We start from the raw sequence: 15,815 nt of genomic DNA on the forward strand, positions 1-15,815 counted from the left end.
GAAGGAAACCCAGGTTTAAATATTTGTCTTACTGACAAGAAAGAATGAATATGTATTGGTTAAACCTCCAGCTCAAGAACTCAGAAAAGGAAAACCAAATAAACCAAGTAAAGCAAAGGTAGGAATTTGTAAAGATCAAAGCAAAAGTTAATAAGAAAGTGAAAAATAGTAGAAATAATAAATAAATCTAAATGCCTGCGCTTTAAAGGAAAACCAATAAAACATATGAATTATTCACAATCCTAGGACAAAATTAATAGAAAGCATCACCACCCCAAATTAGAAGAGTAATTACCGTGGAGTTACTGGCGGAGGGGCGTGCCAGGGCGCCTGGGTGTGCACAGGTTCCTTCCACGGGTCACGACGTGAATGGACAGTCGCGAGGTTTATGCTTTACCACGTGTAAGCTTTACCTCAACAAGTGAAAAATAAATTAAAACAAAAATAATAAACCTAAAGACAATTATGAACTGTATAGGAATTCTATAAAAAGAGTTGTGAATTATATCACAACTCTAAATAAATTTTAAAATCAGAGTGAAATGAATAATTTTCTAGGAAAACAAAACCTGCTCCAAAAATGAAACCTGCTCCAGAAGCAGCAGAGATTTTCAACACTTATTACAAAGTTGTCACAAAGTAACCACTCCCGCTTCCTCCAACAAAAAGAAACAGAAAATGAATCAAGCTGAGTCAGTTTCACAGAAAAATCCTGCAAAATGCCGACGTCCACACTGCGACCCTGTCCCAGGGCGAGGGAAAGAGGGAGGCTTTGGAGGCGAGCGTTAGACCAGCCTGGCCACTGCGAGGGCTCCTGGGCTGCGTGTGGGCCCCGTGCACACACGTGCAGGACTACGGCAGTCACGCAGGGAGCACCGTGTCCACACGTCTGCAAGGAAGGCGCTGCCGGAATACACTACAGGCAGGCAGGGTGCCCAGCGGGTGCTGGTTGAATTCCAGGATGCCAGCTTAGAGGGTGTCTTCTCCACATGTGCTCAGAAGGCATCTGACAAAATCCAGCATTCAGTCTTCATTAAAACTCTTAATAAAATATGAATATGTAGATAGGTAATTTCTCAACATCCTGTAGCAGGATTTGATGTAACAAATAAAATGCCAGGACTGTTCAAGCCACTCAAAGCATCGGAGAGTTAGTGCCCTTCCCACCTGCCGAGTCCCCTCCTCAGGCTCTGCTGTGCCTCCCACACACCCAGAGTGACTGCGTCTGGCCTGGAGGCGGTGCTGGAAAGGGAAGGCCAGTGTGTGTGCTCACCTGGGCGATGGAAGGTCTGGCAGCTTTGGGACCTCCTTGCACCGGTGGGGAGGCCAGGCCGCCTCCTGGATCCGGGGCTGGCGAGGGAGGGTTCCCGGAGGCCCGCGGAGCAGGGCTCCGTAGCCCCTCCGAGCTGACCTGTGCTGTTTCCTCACAGCTGGAGATGGAGCTGAAGGTGCTGCGGTCCCAGTCGGGCCCTGCCGAGCAGAGCGTCCTGCTGTCCAGGGAGGAGGTGAGCGAGCTCAGGTACGTCTCACCCGCCAGCCCCTCGTTTTTCACCAGCTTCCAGGGGCACTTTCCTCCTCAATCCCACCCTGTCCACTTAGCTGCTTCTCTACACAGAAGCTTGTCCCCGCTGGTTTGGGCCTTTTTCCGTGACCTTTCTCAGGCTGGCATTGACAGGGAGCCTCTCGGTGTCCGCAGGGCTCAGAAGAGAGCTGGGTGCCCTGTCACAGTGCCCTCTGGGGGGACCTGTCTTTGTGGCCAGCAGAGCCCTCTGCCTTGCATGCTGTCTGCGGGGCAGCATCTGTCTGTGCGCTCTTTCAAGGCCAGCTCCAGAGGGGAGTTACAGAGCAGACGCTCTTCCTCCTGTGCGGGTCTGTGGAGAGCGTCATGGCTCTAGGCCCTCTCCAGCGTCGGCACTGTCTGTCGGGAGGGTTGGCCACAGTCCCCTCCCAGAGCCTCGCCTTTCCTGCCCTGGGCACACCACTCCTCCTCCAGGAAGGTTTTCGGAAGGCAGTGCCGAAAGGCCTGCTCCTAGCTCTCCTGGGTCCCAAGTAGTAATTGGAAAGTGGCTGGTGGGCGAGTTGACAGTGTCCCCCCAGAATCTCTGGGAGCAGAGTAAAGAGTAAGCCGAGGGCTTGGGCGCCCCAGGGCCATCTGCCAGCTCCTGCTCTGAGCATCTGCCTTGGGCCAGCACCGTGTCCAGTTCCTACCTCAGAAGCTGCTTCTGTGGCTCAGGGAGCTGATCTAGGACCCAGACGGCTCTGGTGCCCACTGGACAGATGGAGACCTTGGTCATGGGAGAGATGGTGTGGAGTCCAGGGGTGGGGGAGCTGGCGCGCCCATGGCTGAGCGGCTGTGGCCGAGTCACCCTTTCCTGAGGCTGTACTGTCACCAGAGGTCATCTGTGGTGTCCTGGCCACAGTGAGAGCCCAGTGAGTGCAGTCCCCGGAGCGGCGGTTAAACGGGATGGAGGAGGGTGCTGAGGTCCGGCTGCTCCCCTTCGTTCTCGCAGACCTGTGGGCAGGAGCAGCCTGCACACCCGGGAGCCGGAGGTCCCTGTGTGCTCACCGCGCTCTCCATGCTCACAGTCTCGTCGTCGTCGACATGGGCATGGCCAAGCGTGTGTCCAATTCATGTGGGTTAGCACGGGTTGGACTTAGAGGTTTTTGCTTACTTTGTAAAATCTAAAACAAAGGCTTTATCATCAGTACCTTTACCTGGAGATCAGAGCTGCTTGTCCCCGACTGGGCGGGAGGTGCAGCTGTGTGGAGAGACAGGCTCGTTAACAGAAACCAAGTCAAGTCTGTGTGAACGCTGTGCCTGGAGGGGCCACACATCGCCCCCATTTCCGGCTGCTCTTGTGGGGCAGGAGCAGGGTCTGACTGTGCGCCCAGTGTCCCGTTTGGGGTCCCCCTCAGCCCTGGCAGCAGGCTGAGGACAGGCTCTGGGAGGGGCCCGGGCAAGGCGTGTAGGCGGCCTCTCCTTCCTGGCCAGGGTTCACCCCCTGCGCCCTGTTTGTGTCTCCATATCTGTCTTATTCACAAAACTGCAAGGTGCCCCTCCAGCGCCCTCTTCACAGCGTCCCCACTCCTGGCCTGGCTGAGACTCAATCAGCTGCACTCCCCTCCCTGTGCACATTTGGGTGGCCCTGCCCCAGCACACAGGAAATGTCCAACTGTGTCATTGTGCCTTGGTTTCCCCTTGTCACCCAGTGGTGACGATTGCCGTGAGTCCAGCGCCCTCAAGCCAGTTCAGAGTGTGTGCTGTGTCTTTCCTAGGGAACCACAGGTGCCCCCGAGAGGCAGCCCTTCTGGTTTTGAGGAGTGGGGCTGGGGGAGGGGTGCCAGCAATCTGAAGACCCTGCCCTGAGTAGGAGCACCCCCCTTGGGACAGCCCAGCCTTCCTGCTCCAGCCCCTTCCTGGGGAGACCTATGCTGTGTGGGGGCCTCAGGATTCACTGGCACCCTCCCCACGGCCACTGCTGCCTCATGCGAGAGGGAGAGGCTTCCCGTGAATGAAAGCCGACGGTCCTCCTCATCTCTGATCCTGCTGCTGCTGCCAGGTGTGAGGTGCTTCCCTGCAAATGTTTCCAGAATTCTCTGGGCAGAGCTCGTTTCTGAAGCGGTGGGTTCAGAGGAAGGCGCGCATGGTGGCGTGGGGCCTGGGCCATTCCCAGAGGACGGCACAGGCCGTGCCTTTGTCTCACACACACGCATCCACATACACTCACGCACGCATGCATGCACACATACGCACACATATGCACGTGCACACATGCACACACAGCACACATGCACACACAGATTTGTTGTATAGAAAATATGTGTTAGGTGTATAATTTATTAAGTGCACATGTCTTATCACAATATTTGTGTAATATTATGTATGTATGAAACATTGCTACTTTAACGAACACGAGGGGGCATTCAGTGAAGATTTAACGCAGCAGCTGAAGGGTCTTTCAGCTGGAACAGATTCGGCGTTTCCTGCTGTCAAGGAGCAACTCTAGCAAATCCCGAGCGTCTGTGGATTTAGCAAGTGGGTTGACGCAGTTGTCCCTGAGACGCCCATGTCTGTGCCGGCGCCCGGTGCCTTCCCGCTGTGTGCAGCCCTTGCTTCAGGGGTCGACTTCCCCCCTCCCAGGACGGTGGCCCTGCATCCTGTGGTCCCATCCACACCCTTTCCAGACTACAGGTGCTGGGCTCCTACGGTTCTGTTGTTCTCTGTTGAACAGTCCTGTGAAACACCGTGCTTTCTGCCCACCGCGGGCCTGTGGCCAGGAAGGCAGCTCCCGAGCTTCCAGGGTGACCTGAGACTTGGGCATCGCTGGGCGGGGGAGGGGCTGCACAGTCCTGCCCAACGCAGCCCTCAGAGCAGCACCCGCTTCCCTGTGTCTCAGACCTGGTGTCACTGGGCCTGGGGCCTGGACCTCAGCACCCAGTGGCGCTCCTGGCCTGAGAGCATCGGCCACGAGCTCCCGGCCAGCACCACATGTCCCCAGTTTGCTGGGAGACCAGGGTGAATCTTCAGGAGCCATCTCGGCCTCACACTCACCCCCCCAGGAGGCTGCAGGACCACCCGGATTGACACCCTGACAACTCAAGCTGGGCCTCTCTGCTGACCCACAGCCGAGGTGGCAGTAGGGACAGGGTATCCCAGGCCTGGGCTCTGCAGGGGGGTGCTGGTGACCCCAGTGGAGAGCCTGGTACCGGCCCATCAGACGATCATGTCTCTCGGCCCCTGACACTGACTCCAGGTGGGGCGGTGTCCTGCCTGGAGAAGGCTCTTCAGACCTGGGTCCTCGACCTGTGCCTGGTCTTGCCTCTGAGGCCTGGAAAACTTTCCCCTTGTTTCCCGTGTCCTGAAATGTCCCGGAGCCACATGGGTGGGCCCCTGCGTGCTGTGCTGCGTGGTCGACGGCCTTCCTGCCTGGCACCTGCCCTTCGGTCCTTGGGGTTTCCCTCAGCTACTCACTATTTTCTGTTCCGTTTCTCCTGTTCTTCCTGAAACTGTTAACTTGGGGGTTGAACTTTCTGAATCCTCTGTTTCCAGAGCACCTTTGTCCTGTCTTCTGTGTTTTTCTACTTTCTGGGAAACTCTCAGATTTATCCACCATGTCTGACTTCTGCCCTCCTGTTGGTTTCCTGAGGTTTTCTGTTGTGTGGTGGTTTGAGTGGTGGCTGGTAAACACGGCGTGTACCCGTGTCTTTGATGGGATAATAGGCTTCCTGAGGTGGGCTCTCCATGTGGTCTCTTCCCCTGTTGGCTCGGAGGCTCAGACCCCCGTCTTCCATCTGGACGTCCGTCAAGTGTGCGGTGGTCCCAGATGTCTCCTCACATCACTGGCAAAGCTCTGAGAGCCCCTTGGAAAGACCCTGGGTAGGCTTTGTTCTGTGGCTTCCCTGCGGTTGGACATGGCTGGGCCGTTTCCCTGGGGGCCTCAGGACGGGGGACTGGTCCTTCTCTTGGCCTGGTCAGGTCTCTGGGAGTCTTCTGTCTGGAGGGTGTGGGTGCTCCAGGGTCAGAGGCTCAGCAGAAAGCTCCTGCCCCCGCCCTGTAGCAGTGAGGTGGCCCTGTTCCCGCCCCTGGTGTCAGTGGGGAGCCCGGCTTGCACCCCTCTGTGTGCAGGGCCCGCTTGGCGGCATCGTGTCAGCAGGGCCCAGGTACAACCCTCACCCGAGCAGGGTGCCGCCGGCCAGGAGGTTCAGTCGGACGCAGACCTCACAGTGGGAGGCCCAGAGTGTCCGGGACACGAAACCCCTCCTCATGCCCAGAGCCAGGGCGTCACAGCCACTGGATGGTACAGTTACCCGGCAAGGACGGTAAAGCTGGGTGATGAAACGCTTCAGAAATAGTTGTGCATCCGCAGTCAACAAACGAGTGGTAAACCTCAGCAAAGAGGGAGGAAAGAGAATTTCTTTGAAGGACCAAACACATTATAGACCTGGACAGTACAGTAACCAGAGCGAGAACTCACTGGCTGGTCTCAGCAGTCAATTGCAGGGAAGAACCCTGAACTCCGAGGCCGGTGGCTATCCCCGGACCAGAGTGGGAAGCAGGTGGGAAGCAAGCCGAGCCCGGCGCCTCAGGGTTGGTGGTAACAGCGCGGGGCGGTCATCCAGTTGGAGTCCCGGGGAGGGGGCCGGAAAGTCATCTGAAGAAGTGATGCCTGGAAATTCCCCAAATTTGGTGACGGGCATACACCTACAGACCTGAGGAGCTGAGTGAGCCCCGCGCCAGGAGGCCACAGAAGCCCACACCGCGGCGCCTGCTGATGGGCCCTCTGAGGCCAGAGACGGGGGAGACGTCTTGAAAGGAGCCCGGGAGCAGCACTGTCGTCTCTGCAGGGAACGCGGGCTTGAGTGACAGCGGATCTCTCATCTGGAACTGCGGAACCGGATGAAGCTCACAGCGCTTTTCAAGTTCTGAGGGAAGAGAACTGTCAGCCAGTGAAAGAAAATATCCTTCGGGGATGAAGGGAAATCAGGACATTGTCAGGCAGAGTAGAACTAGGACTGTTTGTCACCAGCAGACCAACCTGAGCGTGTGGCTGAGGAACTGCCCCGGGGAGGGGCTCGGCGTTTCCCAAAGGAAAGAACCGTGGACGGGGGCAGGTTTTCTCATACTCCCTGGCTGGAGCCCGTGAGGTCACGTGGCGGTGCCCAGCCCACGGAGGAAACGCATGAGCCAGTTCTGAGTTTAGGGGGACCCACAGGGACCGGCCCTGGGCTGAGGACGGGGCGTGTGAATGTAGCGCCCACTTCCTGAGGACGCCTGTGTTTGCAGGGGGGCGGCTGTGACGAGCGGCTGTGGCGCCCACGGGCTGCGTGGCATCAGTGCCCACTCTCTGGGAGGGGCCGAGCTGGACCCCGGCCTCGCGCCAAGCCTGCGCCCCTCCGGGGAGCGGCCTGGGTCAGAACGAGGGGCTTGGGCTCCTCCGTGTCCGGCCGTCAGCACCTGGGGTGCTGGGTGCGTCGGGCCTCGCCGCGGCTTTGCTGCCGTGCTTTGGCGGGCTCGGCGCCGTCCACGCATCCTCGTGAGCCGCTGTGCAGGTCTCTGACCTGGTTTCTCCTGGCTTCTGAGTTTTCCGGTTCTTTATGTATGTGCCCCGCATGTCCGTTTGTCAGTCTGTGATTAGCACGTACCTCCCTTAGCCCTTGGCTTGTTTTTTCATTCTTATCAGTGTCTTTAACACAACAAAAGTTTCTAATTTTGATAAAATCCAATTTATCCATCTTCTTTTCTTTGATGAAATGCCCCTTTTTAGATGTTTAGTCTGAAAACTCCTCTCCTAACCCTAAGTATCAGATTTTCACCTGTGTTTTTCTGAAAGTTTTATAGTTTCACACTTTATTTACTTATTTTTTTAAAAATATATCTTTATTGATTTCACAGAGGGGAGGGAGAGAGAGAGAAACATCAACGATGAGAGTCACTGATCGGCTGCCTCCTGCGCGCCCCCGACTGGGGATCGAGCCCCCAACCCGGGCCTGGGCCCTGACCGGGAATCAAACCCCGATCGCCTGGATCCCAGGTCGACGCTCAACCGCTGAGCCACGCCGGCCGGGCTCACATTTTACATTTAAGTCTCTAATCCATGTTGAGTTAAGTTTTGTGTAAGATGTAAGGTTTCGGTGAAGGTTTCTTTTTTTATTTTTTACCTAAAGGTCTCAGTGGCTCCAGCACCAGGTGTGGGAAAGGCTGCGTCCGTCCTGCGCCGTTTGTGCGCCTCGGTAAGAAATGACAAGTGCTGGGCGTGTGCCTCTGCTTCTGCACGCCCCATTTTGCCGTGCTGGCCCGAGGGTCGCCCGTCACCGCTGCTCCGTCACTGCCGCCTTGCGCGGTCGGTTTCCGCGCCGGGTAGTCGACTCCTCCGGTTCCGCCTGCTCGTCGGCGTTGCTGAGCCCGTCCGCCCTGTTGAGTTTCCACGTCGGCGCCGGGTCGGTGCTGGGAGGTGGTGGGTGTGCCCACCTGCACTCGCGTGGCGCCCCCACCCGCGAACGCTGTGCGTCTCCGTGTGTTCGGGTCTCGGACTCCTCCCTGCAGCGTTTTTACTCTCGGTGCGGGTTCCGCACGTTTGGTCAGATTTGACCTGAGCGTGTCCTCTTGTATCCGCTGTAAGTGTAGTTGCCTCTCGGTTTACTTTGCTCGTGACTTTTCTGTAGAAGTGAGCGATCGATTCAGTGGCTCGCCTTGTCCCCTGCAGCCTCACTAAGCTTACCTGGGTTACTAAACCCTCTGAGGGTTTCAGTCTTTGTATTTGGTCGATTCCTTGCAGTTTTCTGCATAGATGTTCTGTTGTCTGTAGACGTGGTCAGTGTTGTGTCCTGTTCTCCGGGGGGGTGTCCTGCGCTGGTGGTGACCTCCGGTGCCGTGAGGAGGTGGAGGGGAGGGCGGACGGCTCTGCCTGGCTCCTGGCCTGGGGACCGTGGTCCTCACCGCGACCGTGATGTGTGCCGGGGCTTTTCCAGGTGTCTTGGTTGCGATGTACAAGTGCCCATCTCTTCTCGGTTTGTCTTGAATGGACGTTGAGTTTTCTCAAGTCCCTCCTTTCCTGGCTCGGGTGGCAGGATCATGTGGTTTTTCCTTTGGACTTCCGTACGGTGGCCGACGCTGGTTCATCTGTCGGTGCTGAGCTGCCTGTCGTCCCGAGATAAACCCGCCCGGGTGTGGTGTGTTGTTCGAGAGTGTCATGGGACCCACCCGCCGATGTTTGCTGATCTCTGTGTCCGTGTCCATGAGGATGCTGGTCTGTGGTTCTCCCATGGCACTGCCCTTGTCTGGTTTGCTGGCCTCAGGAGGGACTTGGGAATGTTCCTTCTCTTCCATTTCCTGAGGAGTTTCTGTAGAATTAGCATCATTTCTTCTTTAAGCTTCATACCCGGTAAAACCCCGTAGGCCTGGGTAGCTCTGTTAGGGGAGGGTTAGCCCAGCAGTGTCGCATGTTTGGGACGCGTCATGTTCAGGGTGTGCCCAGTCGCGGGCGAGTGGGGTGTTGTGGGCTTTGCACAGCTAGTGCGTTGTACCCGGGCTCCGCGTGTGCGCCGAGCCGCTTGCAGGGCCTGCGGGGGAGTGTCCCCTTCCCGCCCCTGACATGTCCCGGCTGCTTTGCAATTTAGTTGGTCTCTTCAAGAAAACAAACCAGTGTTTTTTCTTTCTTTCTTTTCTCTCATTGTCTTTCTATTTTTAGCTTCAGTGGTTCCTGCTTTCATGTCCTTGCTTCTGCCTCCTTTCAGTGTCTCCCCCTTTTCTCATTTCTTTTTTTTATTATTATTATATATGACTTTATTGATTTCAGAGAGGAAAGGAGAGGGAGGGAGAGAAACACCAACAATGAGAGAGAGTCACTGACCGGCACCTCCTGCACACCGACTGGGGATGGAGCCCACAGCCCGGGCCTGTGCCCCGACCAGGACTCGAACCCCGATCACCTGGATCCCAGGTCAACGCTCACCCGCTGAGACACGCCGGCTGGGCGCTCATTTCTTAAAGTGGGAGCTTAGGTGACTTATTTGCGGTCTCTAACGTAGGCAGTTCCCTAGCACGGCTCCACCCGCACCCCACACGTCCCGAAACGTCCTGGTCTCGTTCTCATTCAGTAAAACACCAGCTCTGTTGGTCTTCCTTCCACCGCGTGTCACGTCCCCACACGGGTGCAGACTCCCCGTCTGTACTGATGTCTGGTTTGGTTCCACGGTGCTCTGTGAATAGAGTTTGTATAATTTCAGTGTTTAAACTTCATTGAACTTGTCAGCTGCCCAGGAATACGCTCTGCGTTGGGGAAGGGGGTGCTCTGAGGTCCCTGGGGCCTGGTTGTGATGCGGCGCCGGTCCTGTGCCTGGCTGCTCTTCCGTCCTGGTCTGTCTGTGACGCAGAAGGGCCTTCAAGCCCCCAGCTGCACATGGGTTGCCTGTTTCTCCCTCCAGTTCTGTCAGTTTTTCTTCCCATATCTGGACGCTTGGCTTTTAGGAGCAGATACAAATAGGGCTGTGGGTCCTGGTGAATTGCCCTTTCACGCTGACCTCGTGCCCCTTCTCTGTGCGCAGTGTCTGGTATCGGCTCCAGAGTCGACTGCGTTGGTGACTGATAGAGCCGCTCCCGCCTCCCTCCGCCCCTCCCTGCTCTCCTTCCTTGCCAGCTGTTGGTTCCGGAATGGTTTCACTTGGAAAACTTGCAGAAATGGTGTGGAGAGCTCCCTGCACTCACGGCCTCCTCTGGGGGCTGCACTGCGATGCCCACCCTGCTCACTGCAGTGTCTCTGCTGAGTCACCTGCAGCCTCGCGTGCTCGTCCAGCGCTGCTGGTCCAGGCACCGGCTCCCGGTGCCTGGCCTCCGCGTCCTGTGTCCTGTGCCCCTCTCGTCTTCGTTTCACAGCACCGCTCAGCTGGCCCGTCTGCTGCCCGGCTGTGTCTCCCGCAGACACCGAGGTTCTGGGGATGGGGAGGAGACCACGGTGCTGACGGCCTCTCCTCACCAGACTTGCAACTCCCTCCTCAGTTCATCTCCTTCGCTTTACATTTTACTGTCAGCAGGAGGGACCCAGCTGCTTGTTCAGCGCTTTGCTTCGCCATGTCCTCAGCAAACAGGCACTCTGACCGCATCCACTTCTGCCTCCCACAAGCACTGAAGATGGCCACCTCCCCGTGATCCCATAACAGATCAGCTCTCTCCAGTTTTCAGAAACATGCTCTTCCCTCGGGGCCCCGCCTCCAGAGCCCCCTTAACGCTGTTTCTAGCTCCCAAGGGCCCCACCCTCATGACCTTGAATAACCCTAGTTACCTGCAAAAACCCACCTCCAAACCACACGCTGGGTGTTAGGGCTTCAACCCAGGGCGGGGGGCAGGGACATTCAGTCCATAGCAGGACGCGGCTCCTCATGTGACTGACCCAGAGCTGGGGCCGTCACCCTCTCCACGCTCCAGTCTCAGCTGAGGACTTCGACGTTTGTTTAAAGGCGTGGTCACCGGTGTCTGCCGTGAGCCCGACACTGCTCAGCACTGGAAACACAAGCGGCCGTCTGACGGGACAGAGACGCCAACAGTGACAGTGGCGGCAGCTCTGGTCAGGGGCAGCCAGCAGGGCAGGGTGTGGGTCTGGGACCGGTGGACGATCAGCCTGGACAGCAGCATCTCGGGCCAGAGGCTCCTTTTCCAGCTGTGCCTCCGGTTCCCGGGCTCTCCTGTCCAGGCCGTTTTGTAGCCTCCCCGTGGGCAAAAGCAAACCTTCACTCGGGAGTTTTCCAGGGCGTGTGGTGTGTTCATTAGAGATTTTTTAGGCAAGACAACAACCGCCTCTCTGTAGCTGATCTCTACACACACGCGCATACACTCACCCATGTACACTCACACTTACACACACGCACACACACACACGTATACTCATGCACACACGCATACACTCACACGCATGCTCATATGCACGCTCACACACTCACGAGCACACACACACATGCACTCACTTGTACTCACACTCACACACACGCACACACGCGCTCACGTGCACACTCTCTCCCCCGGTGACAGTTGCCTGGAAAGGAGAACAAGGAGAAGTGCCCACTTAAACGCACAGGTTTATTTATGTGGGTTTGTTCTTGACGGCCAGGATGGATCACACCATTTTATTAACACGTCTGCAGCTACACACAGATGCTTATTTGAATTTAGCCCTCGAGGACACTTGTTCACGAGCCTTCAGAATCATAATACCGTTTCACAAAGGGCCTTGCAGGGCTCCCCACCCAGCCTGTCCCTTGAAGGCACAGCCCTGCCCACAGGAGGCGGCCTCCTGGAGGTGACCCCACCCAGGCTCACGGGGAAGGAACTCCCCACCGTCCCCCAGAGCCCCTCTCTGCCCCTTCTCCCGCACCGTGCTCTGCGTGTCTCCTTGTTTCTAGAGACTTTTGTCCTCCACAGGATGCGGCCCCACCTCTCACCTGGGCCCCACCTGTCCCGCTTCTGCTTAGCTGTGGTCCCCCATCAGGACTTCTCCATCTGACAGGTGCCGTGGGCTCCGCCATCCTCTGCTTGGGCACTTCCACAGGGTTTTTCCAACGCCCTCCATCAGCGTCATAGTCTCACACGTGTATTTGGGAATAGAACTCACGGCCTCGTCTCGTGACCTTCCACCTGTCTCCCTGAGGCGAGGGCAGCAGTGGATGTGCTGTCCGGGCCTCACTCCTGGGTCTCGCTCTCCTTGCAGGTTGAAGGTGGAGGAGCTGGAAGGGGAGCGGGGCCGTCTGGAGGAGGAGAAGAGGCGTCTGGAAGCGCAGCTGGAGCACCTCACCCTGCAGGTGAGCACACCGCAGCCCTGTGGCGCCGTCCTGGAGCCAGTGGGCCCCAGCCTCCCGGTCCCCTCTCCTGTGCGTGTCTGTGTGCCTGCACCCACACATCCCATTTTCTCTCTCACACTACACTCAACCAGGGACCTACTCGCACACCCACACCCCTCGCTGACCGAGAGTGTGTGTCCCAGAGCCCTGCAGAGGGGACATCCTGCCAAAGGCTGCGCTGTCCTGGCCCCACCGTCCTCGGTGCTCCGTGGCCCCAGCGCCTGCAGTCTGTGTGTCTGCTTCCCCATGCGTGTGCCCACATGGCATGTGGGCGGACAGGCCCAGCGGATGAGGCCGTCTTGGTGTGGGTTGGGTTCGTGCCCAAGCCCATCCCCCTGCTGCAGTCATGAAGCCACACTGCTGTTGACGCCGTTCGCTTTTACTCTGGTTTTGTTTTTACCCTCCCGTTTAAATTGTTCTGTGGCAGGAAACCTGCAGGTTTGCGATCACCCAGATTTTGGACAGGCCATTGATTTTATCTTGACACCTATTAGAGGTAAATCAAATCCCGTTTTTATTACCAATTCCTGGAGATGGTAGAAGTGACAACTTTGATAAAGCAAGGCGCAGAGAGCCGTGGCCGGACTGTGCTCAGCCCTGGACCTGTCAGCTCAGACCGTTTAATTGGGCCGCAGTCCTCAGCTGGAGAACTGGGCTGTTGGCAGGTGAATTCCCAGCCGCCTGTCAGCAGCCATGTCAGTTGGGTTGGGGATGTTTTCTGGCTCTTATAATCCTGCGCAGCCTGAGATCACGGCTGATGGCTGCTTGGGCCTCCCACAGTCGGCGTCGGTGAATCCAGCTGAAATCGTTCTGTTTCCTGCTGTGGGCAAGGGCACCCACCAGCACCAGGGCAAGGCAGACAGGCAGAGGCCAGGACTCGGGTGGACGGCCATCATCCTGGTTGTGGCAGCAGGTCAAGAAAGCTCTAAGGTCTGGCTCGGGGGCCAGTCCTAGTGGTGGGGAAATGGGCATGCCGGTGAGTGACTGGCTCGTGGAAATGGGGTTCCATGGCGGGGTCCGGCATCCGAGGCCCCAAGGTCAGCTGGAACCCGGCCCGCCCCTTGGCTGGGTGCTGCAGGCCTGTCAGGGCTTTGCCCTTGGAGCCCGCAGGGGGTTCAAATCAGGATAGTGGTGCCCACATGGCGCTGTGGGGAGATGGGCCACACCCGCCCACCACACCTGGCACACAGTGGATGCTCTGTCGGCCCTAACATCCGCCTGGCTGCTTCTGCTCGGCCATAGAGAGGGCAAAAGCCCCATCCCCTCGTCCGCCCCGGGCCTGGGAAGCAGCCGAGGAGCACGTGATGCCCTCCGGGTGGCCTGACTGCACTCAGCTGTGGCCCCGCTGATGAGGAGGTGGAGGGGCCGTAGCGTGTGGCTCGCCTGGCCTGGCCGTGGCCGTGTCGGCCCTGCTGCTGGAGGGTTCTTGTGCTGCACCCTCCCCTCGGGAAGCAGAAAGGTGGGCTGCTTCAGGGAAGATTGATTAAAGTCAGCTGCGTCGGACATAATTGGGAGCGTGCGCTTGGAGAGGGCGCTCGCTAGTTAGAACTTCTTGTAATTAGTTCCCAGCTGGGCGGGGAGGAACCGCTCCAGTTACCGCTCAGAGCTGGGTGTGCTCATGCGGTGGCAGCCTGTTCCGGGCTGGGAAGCCTCCAGGGGCTCCCTCATGGTGTGTGGCCTGTGCAGGTCTCCCTGAGGGCGCTCGGCTATTCCCGCACTCATCTGGGGTGACCTGTGTGCGTTTTTGATGTGGCTTAAGGAGGTAGGACTTCCTGCCAGCCATCAGGAAGACTGCTAGCTTGGGAGCCCCCATTTAGAGATGGGGAGACTGAGGTCCACAGTTAGCCAACAAATGAGTGACTAACTCAGACACCCCTTTTTAGAGGCAGAATGGGGTTTGAACATGTTCTCAAATAAAGACAGCTTGAGCAAACCACCTGGAGCTGTGTGGGTCTGGAGGCAGAGGGCCCTGGGATCCTTGGTGTGGCTGCAGGAGTCAGGGGCTCTGGGAGGCAGACTGTCTCTACGTGAACTCGGAAACAGTGGGAAATGCATTCCTTGTGCCCCAGACCTAACCCCTCTATCCCCATCCTGCAGCCTCCCCATGCCCACCCATCCTTTCCCAGTGGTCCTCTCCTCTTGCTCCAGGTGCCTTGGGCCAATGGCTTGGAGAATGACTGGCCTCAGTTTCCCAGAACCAAGAAGGTGCTTGCAGAACAGCAGCAAGTGGGCACTCATGTCACTTGTTCAGACAGAGAGCCAATGACCCTCTTCTTAGTGTGGGCACTGGGCGTGGTGGTGACTCTGTCCCTCACCAGCTGTGGCCCTGGTCTTGGTCTGCTCACCTCGACACAGAGCTGACACCACTCCCCTGCAGGCCAGGTGACAGCTGCCAGCCAGGGCACCTCCTGGGCCTAGAGAACGTGGTCTCTGACCATCGTCAGGCCTCACCGTGAGGATGACGTGTGGTTTTCCACATTTGTGTTTCTTATGGGCTACATTTGGGGACCATCAAGGCCACAAGCGCCTGGAGCACCTGAAGTGTCAGTCCAGAGGGCCAGATGCACCCAGCTCTGGGCCTGGTGGACACTTGTCCATTAGGCAGTGGACCTGGGCTGAACACCACCTCCCGGGGGTGAGGGGCACACAGCCTGCCATGCTCAGGCTCTGTGCCCCGTCCCAGGCACCAAAGTGGAGCCTGCTGGATTTTCCCCAGTGTCTCATGAACATCTCACACTGCAGTAAAGTTGAAAGAGTTTCACATGAACCCGTTTACCCACCATCCGACCCATCACAGACGACTCACTGTGATCGCTTTATGATGTGTCTCTCCACCCACCCATCCTCTTTAATTTTTTTTATGCATTTTAAAGCAAATTGCCAACATCTGTACCCTTCCCTGTAAATGCTTCAGCATGTGTGTAATTAAGCAGAATTCATCTCCGAGGTTTGAGCCCAGCCTGCTGTCCCTCAGAGCTGCCCAGTCACGATGCTTGCGCAGGAGGTTGGTGGCCGGCGTGGGAGCCCGCGTGGCCGCTGTCCCTCAGAGGCCCTGCCTGCCCCAGCCAGCCTGCAGTGCACTCAGGAAGGGGGCCAGACTGCAGCCCAGTGACATTTTAATAAATGTAACTTTTTTGGAAATGGAGTGGGTAGAAAATTGCTGGGTTCCCTGTGAGCAGAAAGCTCACTGCCCATGCCCGCTCCTGTCCCTGCATCACCAGACTGGCAGCGCTGTCTAATCATAGACTCCCAGCCTCCGCCTCCTTCCCCAGGACGGTGCAGGGGGGGCTTTGCCACTCCTCTCACCCCAGTGCCCTCACCCCATCGATCTGTGAGGCCCCCCAGCCCCCGCTGGTCCCTGTCACACAGCCTGTGGCTCCAGCGGCAAACTTGTCAGCCCTTGAACAGCAGTCCCTCCCCCACCCACCCATTCCCACCTGTGTCCAGCTGCCGGGAGCCCTGAGCCCAAAGCAGACCTTGCCCTTCAT

The 15,815-nt window shown here is 57.6% G+C and overlaps 1 protein-coding gene across 1 annotated transcript in view; it reads left to right on the forward strand.

Moving 5' to 3' along the window:
* MAD1L1 (mitotic arrest deficient 1 like 1) overlaps positions 1–15,815 on the forward strand; it is a 219,740-nt gene that overhangs the window by 157,769 nt on the left and 46,156 nt on the right. The window contains exons 14-15 of the mRNA XM_016212966.2: positions 1,431–1,519; positions 12,198–12,288. Of these exons, the coding sequence (XP_016068452.1) occupies positions 1,431–1,519; positions 12,198–12,288 (180 nt within the window). The remainder of the gene's footprint in view (positions 1–1,430; positions 1,520–12,197; positions 12,289–15,815) is intronic.

Source organism: Miniopterus natalensis, chromosome 4 (assembly GCF_054644295.1).
Source record: "Miniopterus natalensis isolate mMinNat1 chromosome 4, mMinNat1.hap1, whole genome shotgun sequence".
Taxonomy (NCBI): Eukaryota; Metazoa; Chordata; class Mammalia; order Chiroptera; family Miniopteridae; genus Miniopterus; species Miniopterus natalensis.